The 27,759-nt window shown below is 37.5% G+C and overlaps 1 protein-coding gene across 10 annotated transcripts in view; it reads left to right on the top strand.

The window, feature by feature from the left end:
- The window catches only part of coro (protein coronin), a 114,948-nt gene that overhangs the window by 67,042 nt on the left and 20,147 nt on the right, over positions 1–27,759 (top strand). For 5 of the 10 annotated variants that reach the window (XM_070087830.1, XM_070087829.1, XM_070087832.1 and 2 more), the window contains 5 exons: positions 2,900–3,111; positions 3,587–3,701; positions 3,944–4,095; positions 4,406–4,564; positions 5,346–5,417. In XM_070087830.1, coding sequence (XP_069943931.1) covers positions 2,900–3,111; positions 3,587–3,701; positions 3,944–4,095; positions 4,406–4,564; positions 5,346–5,417 — 710 coding nt within the window. Of the gene's footprint in view, positions 1–2,899; positions 3,112–3,586; positions 3,702–3,943; positions 4,096–4,227; positions 4,357–4,405; positions 4,565–5,345; positions 5,418–23,716; positions 23,792–27,759 lie in introns of those variants that run through there. The other 5 variants (XM_070087834.1, XM_070087831.1, XM_070087833.1 and 2 more) reach the window with 4 other exon arrangements.

The raw sequence follows: 27,759 nt of genomic DNA, 5'->3' as shown, positions 1-27,759 counted from the left end.
GCCGTCGCTCGGTCAATTTTTTTGCTTTAAGTTGCGAGCCAAAATCCGAGCTACAAGTGAGCTTCAGATACACTGCCACTAGTTGGCCCAGTGAGCACCACAACATCCGCCCAGCATCCCGCATCCAGTTCAGTGCCTTGGAAGCATCTCTTTTGCGTTGTGCTTGTGTTTTGTGCTTTTTGTGCAGTTATTTTGCCAAGTTTCTTTTTTCTAACCATGGGTCCTAAGAAAGTAAGTGCAATGGACAGTGCTGAGAAGAGGAGGAGGAGGATGTCCATTGAGTTAAAGCATGAAATCACAGAAAAACACGTGCGAAGTGTGCGTGTAGTGGACTTAGCATGGCAGTTTCAGAGTAGTACTTCAACAATATGTACCATACTAAAGCAGAAAGAGTTGATAAAGGTTATAATGCCAGCCAAGGGCATTAAAATAATTTCTAAGCTGCAATAGCAGTGGTGGTGGTGGTTGTGGTGGTGGTTGTGGTGGTGGTTGTGGTGGTGGTAATGGTGGTGGTGGTGGTGGTGGTGGTGGTAGAGGTGGTAGTGGGGGGGGGTTGTTGATGGTAGTGGTTGGTGGTGGTGGTAGAGGTGGTGGTGTAGCAAGTAAGTTAAGCGATAGAGTTTACGACAAACGAAAGCGACCACCCTCCACCTCCGCCAGCATCTTCCGTTAGCCCAAATCGTCTGATCTCCAAGGTAAATACATTTTATAAAACCAGTTTCTATCTTTACATTCTCTTTTATTATGTTTTTATACAATATTTCTTATTTATAAATACATTTTTCTTATTTAAAAACCCGTAACAAAAAAATTGGGGTGGTGTTTTTGGGGGACTGGAATGGATTAACCCTTTGAGGGTCGACAGGCCCTCTCCAAAACTCGTTCTCAGGGTCGGCCAAATTTAAAAAAAAAAATTATTTTCTCTTATGAAAAGATAGAGAATCTTTTCCCGATCATAAAGACACCAAAAGTTTGAAATTTTATAGAAAACTTACGGAATTATGCTCTTGCAAAGTTAGCGGTCTCGGCGATGTTTACGCATCGGCGATTTTGCCCACTTTGAGCCCCATTTTCGGCCAATTTCACTGTACTAGTCGACAAAAAACATGAATATTTCGCTAGAACTCCATTTTTTCTATCGAATGGATGCAAGAAACCACTCATTTATGAAATTCAAATATCCGGTACAGTGGTCAGAATTTAGCAATTTTGCCAATTTCACACAAATTTCAAAAGATGCCAATTTCGGAATAGGGTCCAGAATAAACAAGAAAGACATTCCTGGCACTAAAATGACATTTCCTCTAGTCATTAGTCATGTCTCAAGTCCCCTCTTATATTCTTTTGCTTTCCACTTTGAATTTTTATTTTCACAAAAAATATAAGATTTACTGTTATGCAGACTACTGCATTAGTGTAAAAAATGGTATAAATATTATTGGTGCACTTGTGAAAGAATATTAGACTCACCAGTTGACGTGTATTGCAGGCTTGGCACGATTTGTTTACTTTTGAAGTTTGGTAAAAATCGAACATTTCTGCTACTTTGAGCTCAATTTCAAGGCACCTTTCTTTGTAAAACCAGTCAATATCATCTCAATTTCTGTAATATGTCTTCCATTCTATAAAATGAGACCAAGAAAACTAGAATACAACAATAAATACCATACGAAAATACACTGCAAAGTCGCTGATTTATTCAAAAAAAATGGTCAAAGTTTTTTTTTTCTCATTATGCACTGTGTGCTGCAGGATTTTTTTAGACTGTGCACACTGACCACATAGACCCATTCTTTCATATGAAGGCCTACCAGCTTTCTCCCACTAGATTTGAGGCCGCTAGAATTTATGAGTACTAGTACGTCAAAAACCCCTACGCGTAAAACGTACTAGTACGACGAAAACCCTCAAAGGGTTAATGGCATTTCAATTAATTTCAATGAGGAAAATTGATTTGATATATGAGCAAATTGCGTTATGAGCTCGGTCATGGAACGAATTAAACTTGTAAGTAAAGGTGCCACTGTACTAGTGAACTAGAGATGATTTTGGTCAGTTTCCAACTGGAACTAGTTTGAAAAAGGCCTCAAAGTGGTAGAAATGTCCAATTTTTGGTGATTTTCCTGAGGAAGGGTAGGGTAAATAACAAAAAGGCACAATACCGTGACTGGAACGATACACAAATAACCCGCACATAAAAGACAGAAGCTTACGACGACGTTTCGGTCCGACTTGGACCATTGACAAAGTCACTGGTCAATGGTCCAAGTCGGACCATTGTGTAAGGGTAGGGTCTTTCTAACCCCTTAATCATTCTTGGATATGTACTACTAATGTTATCCAATGATGAATTCAAAATGGAGGGCAGTTGGTGACAATACCAATTTCTGTTCACTTTATAGGAGAGTTCTTTTAATTGAATGTGCAGTTTCTTGCACTTAATCAATAGAATAGAAGGTGTACTAGCAAAATGGCTAGGATTTGGGTCAAGTTGAGCAATGGAACCGGCTTAAAATAAGACTTTGGTTGAAATCACTGATGTGTAATTGTGCCTAGACTGCCATCTTTGCTCCTGATTAATTTTGTAAGTGCCATAAAATTGCATTTTTTGGTGTCATTACCTTCTGAAAATAAATCTTTACCATTTCAGAAGGCAATTTTTTTCTTTTTGTAAAAGCATGACACTCGTCATTTTTTATTTTGAGAGTTGTAGCACTCAAAGGGTTAAGAACTGCTCTCCAATAAACTATTAGAATTGATTTCAGTAACGGCTTTAGCCACAATATGCATTAACTTTTTATTCAGTAAACTTTATATATACAATACTATAAGGAATGTGGCAGCATAAGAATTGTACAAAAATTATTGATCACATTCTTCTTTTTTTTTTTTCCATTAGGCAAAGGTGACAGTGTCATCCGGTATTTTGAGATCACACCGGAGGTGCCCTTTGTACACTACATCAACACCTTTCAATTACCAGACCCTCAACGAGGTATTGGCATGATGCCTAAGCGTGGTGTAGATGTGACTACATGTGAAATTACTCGCTTCTACAGACTAAACAATAGTGGCTTCTGCCAAATAATTACTATGACAGTACCAAGAAAGGTGAGTCGTTGCCATAGTATATAACCACACCTCATTTATCTGAAACTTTCATAAAAAAAAAATGATAGTTTCACAATAGCATGAAAATAAATTATAGGAAATTCAGTGCTTATGAAAGACCGATATTAAGTGTCATTGCACCATATTACATCATTCCAGATTTCAACTGAGAGGCCAGTGGCTGTTATTGTTAGGACTAAAGAGGTTTTTAAGATGGGGAGGCATCTGCTAATAGAGTATTATGAAACAAATAGTGAAGCCAACCTTTTCTGCTTCTGTCCGCATTCAGTAGTATCACGAAAAGTAAATAATACTGAATAAAAGTCACAGTAACTGGTGCATTTGACAATTAGCCCTTATATTGGGAATAGAACAGCAACATTTCAGTCTATTCTTGATTTGATAATTGTGCAGGATGACCCAGAATATGTTCTAATTTCATTTCGAATTTGTTAGTTGTGAATTCTGTCAACAGTCCGAGTTGTTCCAAGAAGATCTCTATCCTGACACTCCAAGTGACATTCCTGCAGTCAGTGCAGAGGAGTGGTGGGAGGGCCAGAGTAAAGAACCCATCCTTATGTCACTCAAAGGTAACGTCTAAACTGAAATAAACTGCTTATTCCTACATTGTTGTTTTCCTTCAAAATATCTCCCTGCAAGAGTCATATGGTATACATTGTAATTTTCAGACAAGTTTATTAACTGTCTTTTATATTTTTTGTTTTTAAAATGCATTAGTAAGTTAATGTGGGGTTTCTCCTAAAAAATAGAACTTGCTATAAATCAAGATTGCATGTTAATTTGTATTCTATTTGATATTGCATTGGATCAGATGGATATCAGGCTACACAGAAGACAGAGTTAAAAGTCACCAAGAAGAAGACCAACATATTGGACAAAATGCCACCCACAGGCAAAGTTAAATCTGAGGAAGATGGCAAAGCAACAGCTATCTCCTCTGAGGCTCTTGAGAAAGTCAATGAGGTAAGTTTTGGGAGAATTCAGTCTGTGTAACTATTGACTAAACAAGACAGTGTTGGGGAATCAAGTAGATAGTAACTGGGGTCTGCATATATACGGTTAGTGGTTCATATTTTCCCTAATTTTTTCATTCAGGATACTGGGCCCATACTTGGCTTGGAAAAGGCCCAAGAGACAACAGACACTGGAGAACTCTTCATAGTAAGGAGGAGGGTGTCATGTGGTGCAAAATTGATTTTTTCATGTTAAAATTTATGACGGTTAAGTTTGTTCTTGTTTATAACATTATCGTTTAATTGTTATTGATTAACAGGTCTTAAAAGTGAATGAGGATCTAAGAAAAAGAATAGACGAATTGCAGTCTGAGATGAAGAAATTCAAGGCGGTGTTTTTGAAGCAGGAAAATCGCATTCGTGTTCTTGAGAATAAGCTTGGAGAGCTGACTGGAACTGGAACCCAACCTCAGCCACAGGTCAGTTTAATTACCAGAACCATACAGTCTATTAAAACTTTTGCTGTAAACATGATCTTTATTATAGTCTTATTGAATGCTTTGTATTATTATTTTAGGTATTTGTTGGGTAGGTTTTTAGATAACTAAATTTTTAATTGCTCTTATGTTCAGGTCAGTAATATATTTCATCAGTTATATTTTAAATTTTACAATAGAATGATTACAGTGACCAAAGTCTGTATAAAATGATATTGATGTAGCATGTACTTATTCAAGTGTTTATCATAATTCAGTGAATGTAATGTAGACTTTATTATTGTATTGATGACTTCAATAGGTAAATCAGCACAAAAAGAGGTACTGTGAGTGATGCATACAGTTTTTTTTTATTTACAAATTTGACTTTGTAAAGGGATCTGCTTTTTACAGTGATACAGAACATTACTGTGTGTTGCATGCTGAATATCTAATAAATAGTCATAGGAGATTTATAATCAAAATACATATAATTCTTTATCTCAGATACTTTAGGGGTAATACCAACTATGTTTATATAATCACTCATATCTTGTAAATATTTATATTTTTAGTATATAATAATGTTGAGTTGTTTAAAGATTGTAAAATTTTATTAGTATTTAAAGAATATAAAGTTATTGTTAGTCCTTTTTTATTTGTACTAAAAAAATTTATTGTTATAGAGCAAATATTTTAAATTAGTTTTAATGTAAATATTGGTTTTGTAACTATTAAGCTTTTCCACTGCCTATTTCTTCATTTGTACTTTATTCGTCTATAGATCAGCCCGTTACAGAAACATGGAAATCTCGATAGAAATGAAGCTTTAGGATCCATGAACACATCAGCTCAGGTTGGATTTATTTTTTATTTTACAGTAAATATTGTATAAATCTGTGTGTATGTGTGCAAAATAACTTGTGATGCTGGACTATGGTTCACATTCTGGTAGGAAGTAACAAGGGCATAAAATATATCTTTAAAATTAAATGTGGGGCTAGTGACCCTCTTCTCCTGTATAAATTAGTAAATTTAAAAAACTTTCATTTTTGTTTTTAGGTCACCCTGCCTTAGTGGGATATAGCCAGTTTGTTGAAAAAAAAATTAAATGTATTACCTGTCTTCAGGAAGGGACACAGACAAGAGGTGCTAAACTACACACACACAAAGATACAGGCACATTAAATACACAGTTTTGCTTCAAGATACGTTCCAGATTATGAAATTTATTCAAGAGTGGACCAATTGGCTTTAGTTGCCTGTGAAATTGCCCCCTTATAACAAATAAAGGGAAAACCCTATCTTGCTTTGATAGTTCTCTCTGCCACATGACATTTAATGGATTCATACTTTACCCTGAATCTCTGTTTCATCCTTGTATTGACTTACCTGACAATTCCATTCTTAATTATTTCTCTTGTCAGGCTGCTTTTTTTTTTAGCAGCAGTATATCTAATAGCAGTTTTTGATCTGTGTGTTTTATGAAATCCTCAGTATTTCTACACATTCTTGTTTCTTAGTGTAATTAAGAGCCTGTGGCAACACAATGATAGAGTGAATAATAATGAAAATGTTTCTTCTTTTTCGTGTCACCCTACCCAGTGGGACATGGCCAGTGTTAAAAAATAAATAAAGATATGCAGTATGCATGTGTGAGCATGTTAGATAGGAGTGAATGGAGACAAATGGTTTTTGGGACTTTACAAGCTGTTGGAGTGTGAACAGGGTAATTTGTGAAGGGATTCAGGGAAACTGGTTAGCCAGACTTGAGTCCTGGAGGTGGGAAGTACAATGCCTACACTTTAAAGGAAGGATATGGGATGTTTGCTGTTTAGAGTGACATCTGATCTGTCATATTTGTGCACCTCTTTAAAAACAGTGATTATGTGTGAATGATGGTGAAAGTATTTCTTTTTTGGGGCACCCTGCCTTGGTGGGAGATGGCCAATGTGTTAAAAAAAAAAGGTGTGTGTGCGTACTTTGGCGCATTATGTGTGTGTGCATATTGTGTGTGTGTGTGTATAGTGTGTGTGTGTGTGTGTGTGCATATTGTGTGTGTGTGTGTGTGTGTGTGTGTGTGCATATTGTGTGTGTGTGTGTGTGTGTGTGCATATTGTGTGTGTGTGTGTGTGCATATTGCGTGTGTGTGTGTGTGAGCAGGGTAATATTTAGTGAAGGGATTCAGGGAAACCGGTTATTTTCATATAGTTGGACTTGAGTCCTGGAAATGGGAAGTACAATGCCTGCACTTTAAAGGAGGGGTTTAGGATATTGGCAGTTTGGAGGGATATGTTGTGTATCTTTAAATGTGTATGCTTCTAAACTGTTGTATTCTGAGCACCTCTGCAAAAACAGTGATAATGTGTGAGTGAGGTGAAAGTGTTGAATGATGATGAAAGTATTTTCTTTTTGGGGATTTTCTTTCATTTTTGGGTCACCCTGCCTCGGTGGGAGACGGCCGACTTGTTGAAAAAAAAAAAAGTGTGCATATTTTGTGTGTGTGTGTGTACATATGTGTACTCACCTAGTTGTGGCTGCAGGGGTCGAGTCACACCTCCTGGCCCTGCCACTTCGCTGGCCACTACTAGGTCACTCTTCCTGTTCCATGAGCTTTTTCATACCTCTTCTAAAAGCTATGTATGGATCCTGCCTCCACTACATCACTTCCCGACAACTCTGTGACTAAAGAAATGCTTCCTAACATCACAGTTTTCTTTTTTTCAAGTCGGCCGTCAGCTACCGAGGCAGGGTGACCCCAAAAAAAGAAAGAAAATCCCCAAAAAGAAAATACTTTGATCATCATTCAACACTTTCACCTCACTCACCTCTGCAAAAACAGTGATTATATGTGAGTGAGGTGAAAGTGTTGAATGATGATGAAAGTATTTCCTTTTTGGGGATTTTCTTTCTTTTTTTTTGGGTCACCCTGCCTCGGTGGGAGACGGCCGACTTGTAAAAAAAAAAAAAATCCCTGTGATTCATCTGAGTCTTCAACTTCCAACTGTGACCCCTTGTTGCTGTGTCCCATCTCTGGAACATCCTGTCTCTGTCCACGTTGTCGATTCCTCTCAGTATTTTGTACGTTGTTGTTATATCCCTCATATCTCTCCTGTCCTCCAGTGTCATCAGGTCGATTTCTCATAACCTCTCCTCATAGGACATACCCCTTAGCTCCGGGACCAGTCTAGTTGCAAACCTTTGCACTTTCTCTAGTTTCCTTACGTGCTTGGCCAGGTGTGGGTTCCAAACTGGTGCTGCATATTCCAATATGGGCCTAGCGTTCACAGTGTACAGGGTCCTGAACGATTCCTTATTAAGATGTTGGAATGTTGTTCTTAAGTTTGCTAGGCGCCCGTAAGCTGCCGTAGTTATTTCGTTGATGTGTACCTCAGGCGATGTGCCCAGTGTTATACTCGCCCCAAGATCTTTTTTTCTTGAGTGAGGTTTGTAGCCTCTGGCCCCCTAGATTGTACTCCGTCTGCAGTCTTCTTTGCCCTTCCCCAATCTTCATAACTTTGCACTTGGTGGGGTTGAACTCCAGGAGCCAATTGCTGGACCAGAAATAACAAAAAAAGGCACAATACCGTGACTGGAACAATTCACAAATAACCCACACATAAAAGAGAGAAGCTTACGATGACGTTTTGGTCTGACTTGGATCATTTACAAAGTCACACTAACCAGAAGTGGAGCAGGACGGCTATGTATAGGCAGGAAGAGGGATGCCCGGGTGTTGCGCATGTGTCTTAATTTCATCTTGTCGGTATTATATACCATTCTTGTACTACTACTACTACCACCACCACCTCTTCCTGCCTATATATAGCCGTCCTGCTCCACTTCTGGTTAGTGTGACTTTGTAAATGGTCCAAGTCGGACAAAAACGTCGTCGTAAGCTTCTCTCTTTTATGTGCGGGTTATTTGTGTATTGCTGGACCAGGCCTGCAGCCTGTCCAGATCCCTTTGTAGTTCTGCCTGATTGAATTATTCTCATCAACTTAACATCATCTGCAAGGAGGGACACTTCAGAGCCTATTCCTTCCATCATGTCGTTCACAAATACCAGAAACAGCACTGGTCCTAGGACTGACCCCTGTGGAACCCCACTCGTCACAGGCGCCCACTCTGACACCTCGCGTCTTGCCATGACTCGCTGCTGTCCTCCTGACAGGTATTCCCTGATCCATTGTAGTGACTTCCATGTTATCCCTGCCTGGCCCTCCAGTTTTTGCACTAATCTCTTGTGTGGAACTGTGTCAAACGCCTTCTTACAGTCCTAGAAAATGCAGTCTACCCACCCCTCTCTCTCGTCTAACTGCTGTCACCCTGTCGTAGAACTCCAGTAGGTTTGTGACACAGGATTTCTCGTCCCTGAAATGGTGTTGGCTGTTGTTGATAAGCTCATTTCTTTCTAGGTGTTCCATCATTCTTCTGATAATCTTCTCCATGACTGCATACTATACATGTCAGTGACACTGGTCTGTAGTTTAGTGCTTCTTGTCTCTCTCCTTTTTTAAAAATTGGGACTACATTTGCTGTCTTCCATACCATGTGTTTGTGTGTACGTGTTTGTGTGTACGTGTTTGTGTGTTCGTGTGTGTGTGTGTGTGTGTGTTTGTGTGTGTACATGTGTTTGTATGTATGTGTGAGAGAGAGAGCCAAATTGGCACATTCTTTAAATAATGTTTCAAGGGACCTTTCAATTATCTATGGAAAATTGTATGTAAGGTCATCCCCGTAGATTGATGATCAGCAAATGTACTTCTTCTATGGCCACTTGTTTGCAAGTGATCCTGCCACTCCCTATGTAGCATGTGTACTGCTGGCTGTAGTGCATATTTTTTTCTGTCTGCCTGTAGCTTTGGCATTGCCAGATTCCTTGGGAATTTTATATTCTCTGAGGTGCCCGCTAGGACCTCTGTCAACTTTCAGGTCAAAGTTTTAGCATATCCCAGTTGATGGGAGTTGGTAACCAACACAGTATTTTGACTAATGAATTTCATTCTTTTATTTTTTGTGTGAATGTACTTTTCTTGACGGGGTTAGCTGCATGTATGAGAGTATGAATCTATTATATATTGTTTGAATGATCATTTATTCAACACACATTAAATTTTTAATACCTCCTGTACAAATGAAATTCTCTTAAAAAAAAAAAAAACATATTGTAGTCTGTTAGATACAAATTTTTTTGTTTGTGTATTTCTGTGCCATATATTTTATTTAGTCTCAAGACAGGCATTGCATTATTACCATTTAGTATCTTGTATAGATGAATTTAAAAAAAGTTACTTTGTTTATATTATTTCAGTTTACTTTATTTGTAATACAAAAGTGTTTTATTCAAATTGTTTAGTACTTAATTCTTGGTGGAACACTAGGGATAAGAACTCATACTTCAACTGATATTGAATATGCTGTTATATATGCTGCAACATCAGTTAAAAAGTGGGAAAGGTGTATTGTATAAATCATACAGTTAAGAACATAAGAACATAAGAAAGAAGGAACACTGCAACAGGCCTACTGACCCAAGCGGAGCAGGTTCATGTTTGGTTGAAATAAAGAAGAGAAGAGAAGAACAATGACCAAAACCTGCTGGAGATGTAGTAGACTGTGAATGTTGAATTATCACAAGATCATCAGCACCTGTTGATGCAAAAACATTACAACTTTGTACAGCTATATCGACTATAGGCCATCACAGTACAAACATCGCAGCACCTTTACAATAACTAGGGCACTAACAATGCCCCGTCATCAACCATAACGCCTGTGTTTATTAAGGTCTGAGAACATGCTGTAGATTTAGATTAAGTAGGGTGGATAATGATCAACCTCAATTATTAATTAGCAACTAATCCACTGCCTAACACCAGTTAACTGCAACTTCCTTGGGAAAAGGTACGAGTGTCTGCTGCAGCTTTGTTTAGATATTTAAAGGAATATTTTGTGAGCTTTATCAGATGTGTAACATGTTACAAGGTGGTTTAGCATGACAAAAGGTATCAGATAGGAGAACTATGCACAGTGTGGTGGAGAATTACTATAAATAGGAGGGAATTATGACATTGTTAGGTTAGTGTACTTAATATGTAAGGTAATATCATTGTTTTTGTTTCATGTGTGCACAACTGTGGTGGGCATCACTTGTGCATGTGTGTACATGCACGGCATGGAAATTATTTTCCTGTTTTTTTCGACTTGCAAACGAGTTGTTTGTATAAAAAAAAAGCAGTACATGGAATGTTAGTCTCATTTGTGAGTGCATATGGGTGTAACTTAGCACCTGTAAGTTTGTGACTTCCTGTAATATACTGCAAGAGGTTCACATATTACATTTTAGGACTTTAATATGGGGATAAACAAAGGTGATGATAGTTATAATCTAGAACTCCCTAGCAAACAAAAGACACACAGCAATATGAAGATTATATAGCATCTATAACCGTCAGTGTGAGTGATCCTACCACCACCCATGATGAGCACATAGTCCCCTAGTGAATTAAGCAACAATAGATGCATCATCCCCTCCCAGATGTGATCTTCCTGTTTATGTAATGTAGTTATTTGTGGTTTACTTTACACAGATTTAGTAGGATAATTTAGGTTATAGGAAAGCAACCTAACTAAAATAATTAATACTATATAAATATTTTACACAAGAGTGTTGCAACTCAATTGTTAATAAATTTCTACCATCCTTACCTGGGCCACTTTACAGGGTTTAAAATTTTCTGTTGCTAAAACAAACTACATAACCTCTATGAGACACCCTATTATTCCACAGCCTATTTTATACCTGTACGGTTCATTTTTCCTAGTATGTGCTTTGGTTAAATTCCTGCCCTCTTTGATTGTCAGATGTCATGCCAGTGCCAGATCACATCTCTAAGAACCACATGTCTTCGTTGGCTGATCCTACTTAATCCTTTCAGTGGCCGTCACATAGAACTACGTCATTGAGTCCTGGGTCCTTCATGAGCTCAACTCGCTCAGATAAGCCGTGAGCTGTAAATTTTGGCCTAGATATGAGAGAATGGGTCTGTGCAATGAGTGTGCACAGTATAAAAAGAAGTCCTGCCCCCACACAGTGCATGATGGGACAATCAAAACTGATCGTGTGTATGGTTTAAAATAGTGACTTTGAGGTGGTTTCTCAGATGGTTTTATTGGCTGTTTCTTAGCATCATTTGGTAGAATAGAAGACATAATATTGAAACAGATGATTTTGGTTGGTTTCATGACTGGAAATAGCTTGAAATTGAGCTCAGAATAGTGGGTATATTAGATTTTTTCCAATTTTTCTGAAGATGGGTAAGGCCATCTTACACCCCCAGTCTCTTTTATTATTTTTAATAGGTCTGATTCAAGTACTGGGACACTGTAAACCATGACCAATCATTCGTGGTTATGGTTTACAGTGTATTATTATCTGAGAAATAGAGTAAATCTATTTTTGTGCTATTATGAATTCAGAATGGAAGGCAAGTGTAATATCGTCGTGGCCTGGGAATGTGATTAATGAACAGAGGATATGTTGTTCTGGTGGCAGGAATGTCTACATTGTTTATTATGGACTCTTGTGCTCATTCAGTAGAATAGAGTATAAGGCATACTAGCAAAATAGCTCAGAATTTAGTCAAGTGGAGCAATGGACTATGCTTAAAATAGGACTTAAAGTTGGCAAAATAGCTGATGCATAAATTGCAGCAAGAACATTAACTTTGTGCCTGTGTCATTCCATAAATTTTCCATCAGATTTTGTACTTGGTGTCATTACTTTCAGAAAAATCTCTACCATTTCAGGAGAAAATAATAATTTATTCATTTTTGAAAAAGAGTGGACACAAAGCAGTATTAATTTCAGGGGTCTGTACAGTGAAAGGGTTAAAACTTGAGCCCATTATGCTTGGCAGGATGAAAAGCAAACTCTTAATTTACATGCAGCCTTCATCCTGTCCAAGCTAGACTACTGGACTAAATGAGGTATATTTCTCAGCCTCCCTAGTTACTCTTAAGAAATTCAGTGCCACATTGATGTTTGGAGGCCTTCAAATTGTTCTTGGCCAATAGCTTACTTAAGAAGTAAATATTCATTTGCAGGATCCATGCAATGTTCTTTGCCTTCATTATTTTGTTCATTTCTGTGACCTTCATGATCCTCATGCATACAGAATAATCACTGGTGTTAGGAAGATATCCTAGGTAGTAGGTTGGTAGACAGCAACCGCCCAGGGAGGTACTACCGTCCTGCCAAGTGAGTGTAAAACGAAAGCCTGTAATTGTTTTACATGATGGTAGGATTGCTGGTGTCCTTTTTTCTGTCTCATGAACATGCAAGATTTCAGGTACGTCTTGCTACTTCTACTTACACTTAGGTCACACTACACATACATGTACAAGCACATATATACACACCCCTCTGGGTTTTCTTCTATTTTCTTTCTAGTTCTTATTCTTGTTTATTTCCTCTTATCTCCATGGGGAAGTGGAACAGAATTCTTCCTCCGTAAGCCATGCGTGTTGTAAGAGGCGACTAAAATGCCGGGAGCAAGGGGCTAGTAACCTCTTCTCCTGTATATATTACTAAATGTAAAAGGAGAAACTTTCGTTTTTCCTTTTGGGCCACCCCGCCTTGGTGGGATACAGCCGGTGTGTTGAAAGAAAGAAGAAAGTTAGGAAGATATGTTCAAATAATTGATGCCCCCATTTATTATAGCTATTTAATTTCTGCATTCAATATCTGGCAGTGTTTCTTAATTTACTCCACTGATGTCATATTCTTTTTCCCTCTCCTTGGGAAGTTCCAGCTATTCATATTTGTGCCTCCCCTTGTTCTTCCTTGAATACTGCCAGTCACATTCTCATGCTACAGAAGCATACAACAGCAGTTTCAAATTCCCAGAGGAGTAGGGTTTGTGTCTGTATTTCCAGAACAAGTATTCAAAGATATTTAATAGTCAGTCAGCATTGTCACAGCTAAGTTGTTTGCAGTACTCATTACTTTTATACACATTGCCACTATGTTCAAATTGTCCATCACCTCATTCATTACTGTTTTAGATGCTTAAAAGTCTGTTATAACCTATCCACAAATATAACTCCCCACATCACATCATACTTTGTATACAACAATGTTTGTCACATTCCCACCATTACGAAGAAGTCTTTTTTTTTGCTGTCCTGGACACATTGATATTCAGGGCATCTAGCACACAGACTCAGTCACTTGGTCTACTATTCATGGTCTGCCAGTCTGCAGTTGGATTCTTGGCTGTTTTGGGAGAGATGCCAGGGAGCTCTAAAAATTCCTTCATTTATTAGACTGCCATATCAATCAGAGGCCACTCAGAAATCACTTTTGACACCTTCATTTCGCTTCCATGCTTGCTCTAACTGTGCCCTCCTTGCCAATGGCAGTGAGGGCAGTTAATGCAAACACTGATTTTTTATAATAAACTAACCTGTTGTGCCTGATGTTAATTGTATACTTACATTAACTATCAGCACCACTAATGACTATCCTTACAACCAAATCCAGTACTGCAGTTTATGGCCCATAGGATTTAGTATGATTGCAGAGAATAAAGAGGCTTTAGGAAGGGTAGGGGATGTGTAGACCAAGCGTTTACATTGAGACATAAAAGTGAACAATTCTTACATAAAGGTAAGGAACTTCTTGCATTTACAGATTTAGGAAAGTCATGTGATAGGGTGGGTAGGGGAGCAATGTCTCAGATGTTGGAAATACAGGTCGGCCATCACTAATCTGGCAATCAGTTATCCAGTTCTATCAGTAATCCGACACTAATTTCGGCTAGCATAATATCATGTTTCATCATTATACTGACTCAAATTTCATCATTATACATATATGTACTGACTCAGAAATTGTGCAGATGGTTGTAAATCCACAGCAGCAAGCCAGTGGAGGAGAAAGCAGTGATGAAAATGAGGAGGATGTACCAGAGTCTCTATTGATAGATTAATTAAGTGTATTCTAACCTAACCACTCTGTTATCTGGCAAACTCACTAATCCAGCACACTACGGGTCCCAATGATGCTGGATTAGTGATGGCTGACCTGTACATGAAATAGGTGGTAGGTGATTAATAGTAGGCGTGTGTGTGTGTTAGATAGGAGTGTGTGGAGACAAATGGTTTTTGGGACTCAACAGACTGTTGGAGTGTAAGCAGGGTAACATTTTGTGAAGGGATTCAAGGAAACCAGTTAGCCAAACTTGAGACCTGGAGGTATGAAGTACAATGCCCAAACTTTAAAAGAGGGGTTTGGGATATTTGCTGTATAGAGTGACATCTAAACTGTCATATCTGCGTGCCCCTGCAAAGACAGTGATAGTGTGAATGATGGTGAAAGTTTTTTTTTTTTGTTTTTTGTCGTCACCCTCCCTCGGTGGGAGATCCAGCATGTTAAAAAAAAAAAAAAAAAGTTTTTGTGGATGGTGAGGTTCAGGTTAGGCCATGTAGGAAAGAAGGGAGATTATTTTCCAGTAAAAGTAGGCCTTAACCCTTTGACTGTCACAGGCCCCTTTCTGAAACTGTCATTCTATGTCGAAAAATTTTTGGAAAAAAAAAAAAATGATTTTTTCTTATGAAATGCTAGAGAATCTTTTCCCGATGGTAATGACACTAAAAGTACGAAATTTGGTAGAAAACTCAAAGAATTACACTCCCGCAAAGTTAGCGGTCTCGGCAACATGTATGCATCAGCGATTTTGCCAACTTTGAGCCCCATTTTTGGCCAATTGCGTTGTTCCAGTTGACCAAACTCGTAGCTATTTCTTTAGAACTCCATTCTTTCTGTCAATTGAAACCGCCCATTTACCGATTTGAACTACCCAATAAAGTGGTCAGAAATTGACAATTTGGCCAATTACACGCAAATTAAAAAAGATGCGTTTCAAAATAGGGTCCAGAATAAACAATGTAGACATTCTTGGCACTAAAATAACATATCCTCTGTTCATTAGTCATGTCTCTAGGCCCCTCTTATATTACTATTGCTTTCTATTTTGATTTTTTATTCATACAAAAAATAGAAGATTTACTGTTATGCAGACTACTGCATTACTGTAAAAATGGTATAAATAATATCAGTGCACTAGTGAAAGAATATTAGACTCCCCAGTTGACGTGTATTGGATGTGTGGTGTGATTTGCTTACTCTTGAACATTGGTACAAATTGAACATTTCTGCTACTTTGAGCTCAATTTCAAGATCGTTTTCATCATGAAACTAATCAAAATCACCTCTATTTCTGTAATGTTTTCCATTTTATCACATGAGACCACGAAAACGAGAATACAACAATAAATACTATATGAAAATACACCTCTAAGTCGGCGTTTTAATCCAAAAAAACGGTCGGAGTTTTTTTTTTCTCATTATGCACTGCATGCTGCAGGATTTTTTTTATATGGTGCACACTGACCACACAGACCCATTCTCTCACATGTGGGCCTGCCAGCTTTCTCCTGCTTGATTTGAAGCCGCTAGAATTATTGAGTATATATACGTTCATAACACTGGCTCGTAAGACGTGTATATACGACCAAAACAGTCAAAGGGTTAAAAAGGGATGTGAGATGTCAACATAGTTGTTCATAAATGGGTCTGTAAAAGAAATGAGGGATTAAAGAATAATGCACATAGGAGTCCTAATACACATAAAGTGGGAAATGTAACAATTTCTTTTTGCCGATGACATGCTTTTTTTGAAGAGATTCTAGAGCAGGGGTTCTCAGTCTGGGGTGCAAGCATGTCCAGGGAGTGCAAGATGGCATTTCAGAGGGGTACAACAAAGAGTCCTAATGAAAAGCACAATTCCATGTATTTTACCAAAAACTTTTCTAATTGCTCAATTTATATTTGAATTTTATGCACTGAATTAAAAGCTTTTTTTTTTTTAATTCAATTTGTTGACTTGCAGTATTGTAATTGGTTCAATTTGTGATTCAAAAAATAGAAATTTGGCTTTTTCATCTTCAGATGTCATATTACTTTTGTAGGAGGTGCAAGATGAATTAAACATTTCCTAGGGGTGCAGGGCATAGAAAAGGTGGAGGAAGCTCCACATTAGAGATGTATCGGATATCCATATTCGTGTCCGCATCCATGGAACATCCGCACATTTTCTTAAATCCTCATCCTTATTTTTTCTAAACGAGATATCCACATCTGCACCCGCAATCACGATTAAATAAATATCCGCATTTGCATCTGCATCCGTGCCAAACAAAGAGGATGTGGCGGATATTATAACCTAAATTACAGAGCTTGCATGTTTATTTCCCAACAGTAGGCCTGTTGCCCCATACTAGGCAGGTCCTTCACAAATCCAACGCACTAACAGAATAAACGCTACCTAAGCAATAAGCCTTGACAATTCCATTTACTCGCGTGCAAGTCCCACTCAAATCGAACCCCTCTCCCTCATGTACTTATCCAACCTAAATTTGAAACTACCCAAGGTTTTAGCTTCAATAACCCTACTAGGCAGACCATTTCACTCAACTACCCTATTACTAAACCAATACTTTCCTATATCCTTTCTAAATCTAAACTTACCTAATTTGAGTCCATTAATGCGGTTTGTATTTATCCAACCTTGTATTTATCCAAGAATGAGGTTAATCATAGAATTGATGAGGGGAAAAAAGGTGAGTGGTGCATTGAGGTATATGTGGAGACAAAAAAACGTTATCTGTTGAGGCAAAGAAGGGAATGTATGAAAGTATATTAGTACCAACACTCTTATATGGGTGTGAAGCTTGGGTTGTGAATGCAGCAGCGAGGAGGCGGTTGGAGGCAGTGGAGATGTCCTGTCTAAGGGCAATGTGTGGTGTAAATATTATGCAGAAAATTCGGAGTGTGGAAATTAGGAGAAGGTGTGGAGTTAATAAAAGTATTAGTCAGAGGGCTGAAGAGGGGTTGTTGAGGTGTTTTAGTCATTTAGAGAGAATGGATCAAAGTAGAATGACATGGAGAGCATATAAATCTGTAGGGGAAAGAAGGCGGGGTAGGGGTCGTCCTCGAAAAGGTTCTAAGGAAGGGGTAAGGGAGGTTTTGTGGGCGAGGGGCTTGAACTTCCAACAGGCATGCATGAGCGTGTTCGATAGGAGTGAATGGAGATGAATGGTATTTGCTACCTGACGATCTGTTGGAGTGTGAGCAGGGTAATATTTAATGAAGGGATTCAGGGAAACCGGTTATTTTTGTATAGCCGGACTTGAGTCCTGGAAATGGGAAATACAATGCCTGCACTCTAAAGGAGAAGTTCGGGATATTAGCAGTTTGGAGGGATATGTTGTGTATCTTTATACGTACATGCTTCTAAACTGTTGTGTTCTGAGCACCTCTGCAAAAACAGTGATTACGTGTGAGTGAGGTGAAAGTGTTGAATGATGAAAGTATTTTCTTTTTGGGTCACCTGCCTCTGTGGGAGGCGGCCAACTTGTTAAAAAAAAAAAGTATTTATCCAACCTAAATTTGAAACTACCTGTGCGACTGTGTGTGTGAGACTGTGTGACTGTGTGTGTGAAACTGTGTGACTGTGTGTATATACATTCCCCAGAGAGAAATTAGGTCTAATAATAACGATCCCAAATGGGTTAACAGGAGTTTAACCCTTTGAGGGTTTTCGTCGTACTAGTACGTCTTACGCGTAGGGGTTTTTGACGTACTAGTACTCATAAATTCTAGCGGCCTCAAATCTAGTGGGAGAAAGCTGGTAGGCCTTCATATGAAAGAATGGGTCTATGTGGTCAGTGTGCACAGTCTAAAAAAAATCCTGCAGCACACAGTGCATAATGAGAAAAAAAAAACTTTGACCATTTTTTTTTAATAAATCAGCGACTTTGCAGTGTATTTTCAGGTTTAAAGCATCTCTTAGGGTAGAAAAGTGGAATTTATAGGCATATCAGAAGAGGATAGGTTAACCTTACTGACCAATATGTTCAGCTTAAAAGAGAAGTAAAAAAGGGGATTAGAAAGGCTAAACATGACTATAAAATTAGAGTTGCTAATGAATCAAAGCCCAATCCAAAGGAGTTCTTTCAAGTGTATAGGACGAAGGTGAAGGAAAAAGTAGGACCTCTGAAAATTGGGAATGGACAGCTGACGGATAACGAACCAGAAATGTGTTCCATATTTAATGACTGTTTTTTGTTAGTTTTACACAGGAAGACATAAATGAGATTCCAGAAATTAACAATTATTCAGTTCCTGATGAATTCAGATTGACTAATATTACTGTCACAAGGGACATGATTATCAAATAGATAGACAAACTGAAGCAAAATAAGTCCCCAGGGCCCGATGAATTGTTTTCCAGGGTATTTAAGGAATGTAAGATGGAACTTAGTCAGCCATTAATGGGTGTGTTTAATGCATCCATCCTTACTGGTGTTGTGCCCGAGTTGTGGAAGCTGGCTAATGTGATTCCTATATTCAAATCAGGGGATAAGTCCATTCCTTCAAATTACCTTCCAATAAGCCTGACATATATAGTGGGCAAGTTACTAGAATCAGTTATAGCTGACATTATTAGAAGTCACCTTGATAAATGAATCTTAGCATGGATTCACGAGAGGTCGTTCCTGCCTGACAAATTTACTGACATCCTTCAGTAGAACATTTGAGGCAGTAGACAGTGACAAAGATATGATATTGTTTATTTGGAATTTAGTAAAGCCTTCAATAGAGTACCTCACAAGAGACTCTTAAGAAAAGTGGGAGCTCATGGTATAGGAGGTAAAGTTCTAGCATGGATAGAGGCATGGCTTACCAATAGAAAGCAGAGAGTTTCGATTAATGGGGTCAAATCTGAATGGGGATTAGTCACTAGTGGCGTTCCACAAGGATCAGTTTTAGGCCCTCTTTTGTTCATAATTTACATTAATGACCTTGGTGAAATGATTACGAGTGACATGAGCAAATTTGCTGATGATACAAAGATAGGCTGTATGATTCATTCTGAGGAGGATAGCAAAGAACTCCAGGAGGATTTGGACAAATTAATGTCTTGGTCTTAGAAATGGCAGATGAAGTTCAATGTGGATAAGTACTAGTCCTTGGTAATGAAAATAACCCTCGAAGCTATAAGCTAGGTGAAATAGAGCTTGATCATACAGAATGTGAAAAAGACTCGGGAGTCATGGTAAGCAGAAACCTAAAGCCAAGACAGCAGTGCCTAAGTGTGCACAACAGGGCTAACAGATTATTTGGATTTATCTCTAGAAGTATAAGTAACAGAAGTCCAAAAGTTATTTTACAGCTCTATACATCGCTAGTGAGGCCTCATTTAGATTATGCTGCTCAGTTTTGGTCTCCTTACTACAGGATGGATATAGACTCATTAGAGAACATACAGAGAAGAATGACTAAAATGATTTACTGTATAAGGAATCTCCCATATGAAGATAGACTTAAAGCCTTAAATCTCCACTCTCTGGAGAGACATAGAATGAGGGGAGATATCATTGAAGTGTATAAGTGGATGACGGGCATGAACAAAGGAGATGTTAATAAAGTACTGAGGGTGTCGAACCAGGTAAGAACCAGAAATAATGGATTTAAGTTGGAAAAATTTAGATTTAGAAAGGACATAGGTAAATACTGGTTTCCTAACAGAGTTGTGGATGCGTGGAACAATCTTACCAGTAGGGTGATCGAGGCTAGGACATTGGGTAGCTTTAAAAAGAGATTGGACAAATATATGAGTGGGAGGGGCTGGTGAAATTGCTGAAATGGTGTTAAATACAAATAAGCATGTGATAAATGGTTTGGAAACTGACTGCTTGAAGAATTGAGACACTTATGCAACATGTGGGAATCTTTACTGAAGAAACGTTTCGCCACACAGTGGCTTCATCAGTCCAATACAAAGCAGGAAGGCATAAGGAGAGGAGTTTGAGGTAATCAATCCCTCAGCCTGGAATCGATGTGTTCAGTCCCTCACTCACAAGAGTATTTGCTATACAGTAAAAAAAAAAATCTGGCGTTCTATGACTATCCTCCAAAATCCGCATCCACATCCGCATCCGGGAGGATGTCAAGATGTGACATCCGCAATCTGCATTGTACTATAAGCAGATATCCGCATTTGCATCCGCATCTGCAAAATAAGTAAGACATCCAAATACACATCCACATCCGTGGATATCTAAATTTTCACATCCGATACATCCCTACTCCACAGCTTGGAAGTTGAATTTGGGAGATTATGTAAAAGGAGGAAATTAAAAGTGAACATAAGAAAGAGCAAGGTAATAACAGTAACAAAATACTTACGCAATGAAAGATTGGATATCAGATTGGGAGGGAAGGAGTATGGAGGAAGCAGATGTGTTTGGATATTTGGGAGTTGACTCATTGGCAGATGGGTCTGTGAAAGATGAAGTGAATCATAGAATTGATGAGGATAAAAAGGTGGGTGGTGCAGTGATGCATCTGTGGAGATAAAGAACCTTATCCATGGAGGCAGAAAAGGGGATTGTACTAGAGTACAGCAATACCAACTCTGTTATGTGGGTGTGAAGCATGGGTTTTAAACATTGCATTGAGGAAGAGGTTGGAGGCAGTAGAGGTATCATGTTTTAGGGCAATGTGTGGTGTAAATTGTATGCAGAGAATTCAAACCGTGGAGATTAGGTGGTGTAGGATTACCAAAAGCTGGAGCAAAGTGAGATGACTAGAAAGGCAATAAATTTGGGGTAGAGGTCATCCAAGGAAGGATTAAAGGCAAGGGGTAAAATAGGTTTTGAGTGCAAACAGGCTTGTGTGGGCAAGTTAGGTCAGTGAACACAAGTGGTTTTAAAATGTGATGTGTTGTTGGAGTGTGAGCAAGGTTACATTTATGAAGGAATTCAGGAAAACCTGTTAGCTGGACTTATGTCCTGGAGGTAAATAAGACTGCCTACGCTCAGAAAGAGGGGTGGGGATGTCGTATTTCAGAAGTTTATCTGAACAGTGATGTCAACATTCCTCTAGCAAGACAATGATTGAATAAATGACCGTGAAAGTGTTTCTTCTTTGGGTCACCCTACCTTGACGAGAGACAACTGATGTGCTAATAATAATAATAATAATAATAATAATACTGCTTTGTAAAGAATAAGAGCTGAACTTGATAACAGATGACAAAGGAAGAGGGAAGACATGAGACTGCTTTACAAAATACTTGGAGGACTTTATGAGGTAAACAGGGTAAGACTGTACAAAAGGCAGGTAACAAGTACAAGGGTGCACATTTGTAATCTAAAAATAGGTTAGACCTTATTTTCTGTATCCATCACCACTCCACAAAAAATCTGACATATTTTCCAAGGAAATCATAACATGCATCATTCTTACTATATTTGATCAGTATTATAGGTATTCAAGTATTATAGTGTAAAATATAGTTCAGTAAAACCTCTCATTAATGGATTTCAGCAATTTTGGACAAATTGGCTAAAATCCATTAAGATGCTCAAATTGTCGAATAAAATGGACTTAAGTCTCTAGTTCTGCATTTTGTCCATAGTGATAGTGCCCAGTTGTCTTCTGAAGCACTGGGCCAAATCTGCAAATTTCATCGTTTGTCAGGTATGGGCCAGTGGCCACGTCCAGGACCTATCCGTTTTCATTGTTCCCTGAGCCATAGGCCACCTGTGCCAATTTATTGTTTGTGCTCACACACACTCATCATTCAGTCTCCAATTTTCCCTGGATTTAGAGCATTTTGTGTGACTTTATTAACATATTAAGTAAAGTGCAATTTACAATGGGGCATCTCAGTGGCATGGGTATGTGAAATCTTTGTCTTCTCAGTTATCTGTGTTTTCTAAATCCTCGACATCTCAGTTCTCTACATCATCTCAGCCATCTACATCTCGGCCACCTACACTATTTTAACTAGTAGAGCTTTACAGCTCTTCTGACTCTGAATAATTTATTCAACACTATCGATTACAGCGGTTTACACCTTGTCTCTCCACCACGAAAAGGTAAGTAGTATTACTGTAAAATACAGAGTACTATAAAATTACAATATTGTAGTACTATAGGCTACTATACTCTATATTCTTAGTGTCTGGTTGTCTTCTACATCAGCAGACCAAGTCCATTACTTCAGAAGACAACTGAACGATCGTGAAATTTTTCGTAGTTTGGGAGTTGTGGACACTTGGCATTATCGTACATTTCCTCCTTCCTGTTAGTCTGTTAATGAGAGGTTTTTTCTGTACATTAATTATTATGCAAGGTAGAATGCTAAATGTACATGTTGGGCGGAATATTTCTCAGTTTTGTACTTTAATCACACTTGATTTTTTTTAAGAGGAAAGTAAACACTTTCCCTGTGCCTGTGAAGATACACCTTTTCCAGAACTAATTCACAATTTTAAATGAGGCTTGTATCTACGCAATATTTTTGTCACGACGTTTTCTTGTTTTCCTAGGTGTATAATCGAATTATTGTTTAAGAGAGTCTAATCGTGAAATAATATTTGTTTGCTCCTTTGTTATTTCTGTACAACAGCTTTAATTTATAATATGTAGATAATGTTTAATATTCTGTTCCTATTCAATATTTCTGTAACATTATAAGTGGATGTTCTCTAATGAAGCAATGATTTTCTTTGCTTTCTTAATTTGAACAGGCCTAACACTGGGTTCAGGTAGCTGAAGGTGTGTTTCTTCTATAATAATTACTGCTAATTTAATGCTATGTTAATAGTTATTACTTTCTGCCTACAGAGCTAAAGCTATTGAAGATACACCTCTCTATGGCATCTTCCTTAAGCATTGTTTCTTACTGTAAATGCATGACATATGTAGGTGTTGTATCTCATGCTCCCAGACACTGCATGCAAACTGGGGTTCTGCATTCACGTAACACTTTTGTCATTTGATGTATATTAATAACTTTATTAATTTTGTCATTACCTTTCTGCTTAATATATACTGTATCTGTTATTAATTTCCTTGTATATTTATACTTTTGCTTTTAAGTGTACCAGTGAATTGATTAGCTAGCAGTCATTACCTCTGAATTGCTGTACAGTTTTTTTATTTTGTGGTATTTATCCTCAGCACTGAAGCACTTGCTTTGGTTTATTTATTGCAATGCTCAAAATATATTGCAGGTTAAAAAAGGAAGCTCTAAGAATATTAAGAAATAATTCGGAGGTGAAAAATTGGAATTGTGTATACAGTAATAGGTAAGGGAAAACTGGTATATTATTATAGGTAAGGGATCCTTTGTGGGGGTGACCTTAGCCCTTGCCTGCTTCCCTTTTTATGATCCTGGAGCACTTGTGGCTGCTGTTTTGTGGAGTTTGGATTTTTTGCATGGGTCAAGGGAAAAAGTTTATTTCACATTTGTTTGTATTCCTAGTTCGTGTGTTATCCAGTTTGATGTGCATTGGTTAGAAATGTTGAACAAAAATATAACCAGTGCAACATACATTCTTTTATAGCTTTTGAAACTATTGATTGATTTTGTAATACTGTAAAACATCTTAACCAGTTTAGTACAGATGCACTGATTAAAAAAATTTGTCTGATTCTTTGCAAATGTATATCACTCCTGCTCCTGACTTTACATATTTAGATACAGTACAGTAGTACCATTAAAATAAATGAATTATTTTGTTGTCAGAAGTTAAGACATCAATCATGGCAAAAAGTGGTGATTACTCATTATGAATTTTCACAGTAAAAACTCTTGATCTACCTGTCTCGGTGTTGCTGCTGCTGCTGCTTAGGGTTTCTTTTTACCTATTCCACACCTTTCTATATTATTTTTAATATGTTGCCAAAGATAGCAACTTATATTTTAATATTACTATTGATTAGTGAGTCAGTAATCTGAAATTATTTTCATAGAAGATCCATCCCATGTACATGTATATTAAACACTTAATATATATTGGTGATATTCTATTGCTAAATTTTTATCATTAATCAATAAGTATTTACTCTATCACCATATAAGCAGTTTTTCGTGCAGTTTCTTAGATTCTCTTTACATAAAGCAATCATAACTTGATTCTCATATTCCTTCTTAATCTTGCAAAATAGAAAACATGCAAGTTCATATTTGTTGAAATTGTTGATGAGCAACTTGAAATTGTTTAACCTCCCAAGATATGGCCATGTTTTAATAATACATATAGGGTAAAATGTATTTAAAATGTTAATGCTCAGGTAGGATAAATTTTTTAAAAGCTGGAAAGCTGAAAATTTTAGGCATTGAATGACTAACGGAGATTTATTGAAGCTCAACTAGTCTTGGAGTTTTGAAAGAACATTAGAAAAACTGTTTTGAACTGTGCTGGAGAATTTAATAATTTTAACATAATCAGAGGATTGTACTTAGGAGCAGTATTGAAAGGCAGGTTGAGGTTTCCATTAATTTTTAAAATGCAATGAAATTTTAATATAGTACAGTATTTGTAATGTATGTAAAAGGATGAATTATTGAGTGCCTGAAAGTTGAGACTGTTGGATGATTCAAAATATATTAGTGTTCTGTACAGTTGGCCGCTGATTAACCCTTTGACTGTCGAAGGGCCAAATCCTGAAGTTGCTTCTGGTGTCGCAAAATATTCGAAAAAAAAAAAATTATTTTTTCTTATGAAATGATAGAGAATCTTTTCCCGATTGTAAAGACACCAAAAAAACGAAATTTGATGGAAAACTGACGGAATTACGCTCTCGCGAAGTTAGCGACTTCGGCGATATTTAAAAATCGGCAATTTCGCCCACTTTGAGCCCTATTTTCGGCTAATTCCGTTATTCCAGTCAACCAAACTCGTAACTATTTCTTCAGAACTCTATTTTTTCTATCGATTGAGTACAAGAAACTGCCCATTTACCGATTTCAACTACCCAATAACATGGTCAGAAATTTGCAATTTGGCCAATTTCATGAAAATTAAAAAATATGACAATTTCAAAATAAGGTCCAGAATGAACAATGCAGACATTCCTGGCTCTAAAATAACATTTTCTTTGTTCATCAGTCATGTCTCCAGGTCCCTGTGATATTACTCTTGCTTTTTATTTTGAAATTTTATTCAAACAAAAAATAGAAGATTTACTGTTATGCAGACTACTGCAATACTGTAATAATTGTAAAAATTACATCAACCCATTCATGACTGCGTATTAGAATGGCTATTTGGACATTTATTGGACAATGACATCATTTGTTCACTTTTGAACATCGGCAAAAATCAAACATTTCCTGTACTTTGTGCTCCATTTCCAGGTTCTTTTTATAGTAAAATTAATCAAAATCACCTCCATTTCTATAATATAGTTTCCATTCTATCAAATGAGACCAAGAAAACGAGAATACAACCACAAATACTATACGAAAATAGACCACAAAGTCGGCATTTTAATTAAAAAAAACGGTTGGAGTTTTTTTTTTCTCATTATGCACTGCGTGCTCCAGGATTTTTTTTATGTGGTGCACACTGACCACACAGACCCATTCTCTCACATGTGGGCCTACTAGCTTTCTCCTGCCTGATTTGAAGCCGCTAGAATTTATGAGTATATAACGTCAAACACGGTACCTCGCAAACGTATATATACGGCCGCGACAGTCAAAGGGTTAAGACAGTAGTTACATTTCTTATAACAGCAATTACTCAAAAAATCATCAAAAATTAATTAAAGAACAAATGGGAACAACAGGATACATTTCTGGAAATTCCCAAAAAAGTAAAAAAAATTTTTCTTAAATCTTTGTAATGTGTCAAGTCTCAAAACTGATAGTTTTCCATTTCTTGCATTATAGTTGTTGTTGTTTGTTGATTAGAAATGTGTGGAGAGGGTTGATGTCACCCTGTATACCACATACAAGTTTGTAGATGAATGGTTCAGAGAACCGACATGTTGATAAATTAGACACATGTGCAACTCTTGGGTATCTTTATTGAGGAAACGTTTCGCCACACAGTGGCTTCATCAGTCCATACGTAGGAGAAACTTGAAGAACAGAAGGAGAATGAGGTAATCAGTCCCTCAACCCTGAGTCGATGTGTTCAGTCCATCAATCTTGAATAGAATACGGCATATGAGCTGCTTCTCCGCTCATATGCCGTATTCTATTCAAGATTGATGGACTGAACACATTGACTCAGGGTTGAGGGACTGATTACCTCATTCTCCTCCTGTTCTTCAAGTTTCTCCTATGTATGGACTGATGAAGCCACTGTGTGGCGAAACGTTTCCTCAATAAAGATACCCAAGAGTTGCACATGTGTCTAATTTATCATACCACATACAAACATGAAGCTCCGAGAAGAAAACTGATGAACTCACCAGTGAGCGAAAATTGTGTTTTCTGTACAAAATGTTCATCAGTCTTTAAAATGACACCAATTTGATCAAAACTGTACAGTGGAACCTCGACTTACGAGTTTAATCCGTTCCATTACCTAGCTTGTAACTCAATTAGCTCATATGTCAGATCAATTTCCTCATTTAAAGTATGTAATTGAAATGCCATTAATCCGTTCCAGCGGAATTCCTGCTCTCGGGAGGTAGGACAAAATACTTCAACATAGCAACTCTACGGCTTGCTTATCACAATTGATCTAACATGACGTAATAAACAATATAAATACGTAACATAGAACCATGATATATACTCTAGAATGAATAAAATATGTCACGTGATTGGTGGTGACCATTCCTGCTCTAACCATATCTTCCCACGCTCTAATTATAAGAGAAAATGGAGTGTTGGTGAGGCTAACTGCATTAGATCACTAGTTTCATAAGGAAAACACTGAAACAATGTATTTATAAATAAGAAATATTGTATAAAAACATGAACATAATAGAGAATGTAAAGAAATAAACTGGTTTTATAAAGTATACGTACATATTTACCTTGGAGAAGAGATGCTGGTGGAGTGGTATATGCTGTTAGTGGCCCTATAAACCCCAACAGTATTGGAGGAGTTTGTTTTGTTTCACCATTTTTCTATCTCTTAATTGCTTAACTTACTTGCTACACTCTTAATTCTACACTTTATCGCTGAACTTAACTGCTACAATTTGCTGTTTATTTATTTATTTTTTTATTTTTTGCTTTTCGCTGATTTACTTGCTACACTCTTAATGCGACAACCCACAACCCGCACACCTCGCTTATGTTTATGATTTC

The sequence above is a fragment of the Cherax quadricarinatus genome, chromosome 23, assembly GCF_038502225.1.
Source record: "Cherax quadricarinatus isolate ZL_2023a chromosome 23, ASM3850222v1, whole genome shotgun sequence".
NCBI classification, from domain to species: Eukaryota; Metazoa; Arthropoda; class Malacostraca; order Decapoda; family Parastacidae; genus Cherax; species Cherax quadricarinatus.
This window is presented reverse-complemented; position numbering and strand designations above follow the sequence as displayed.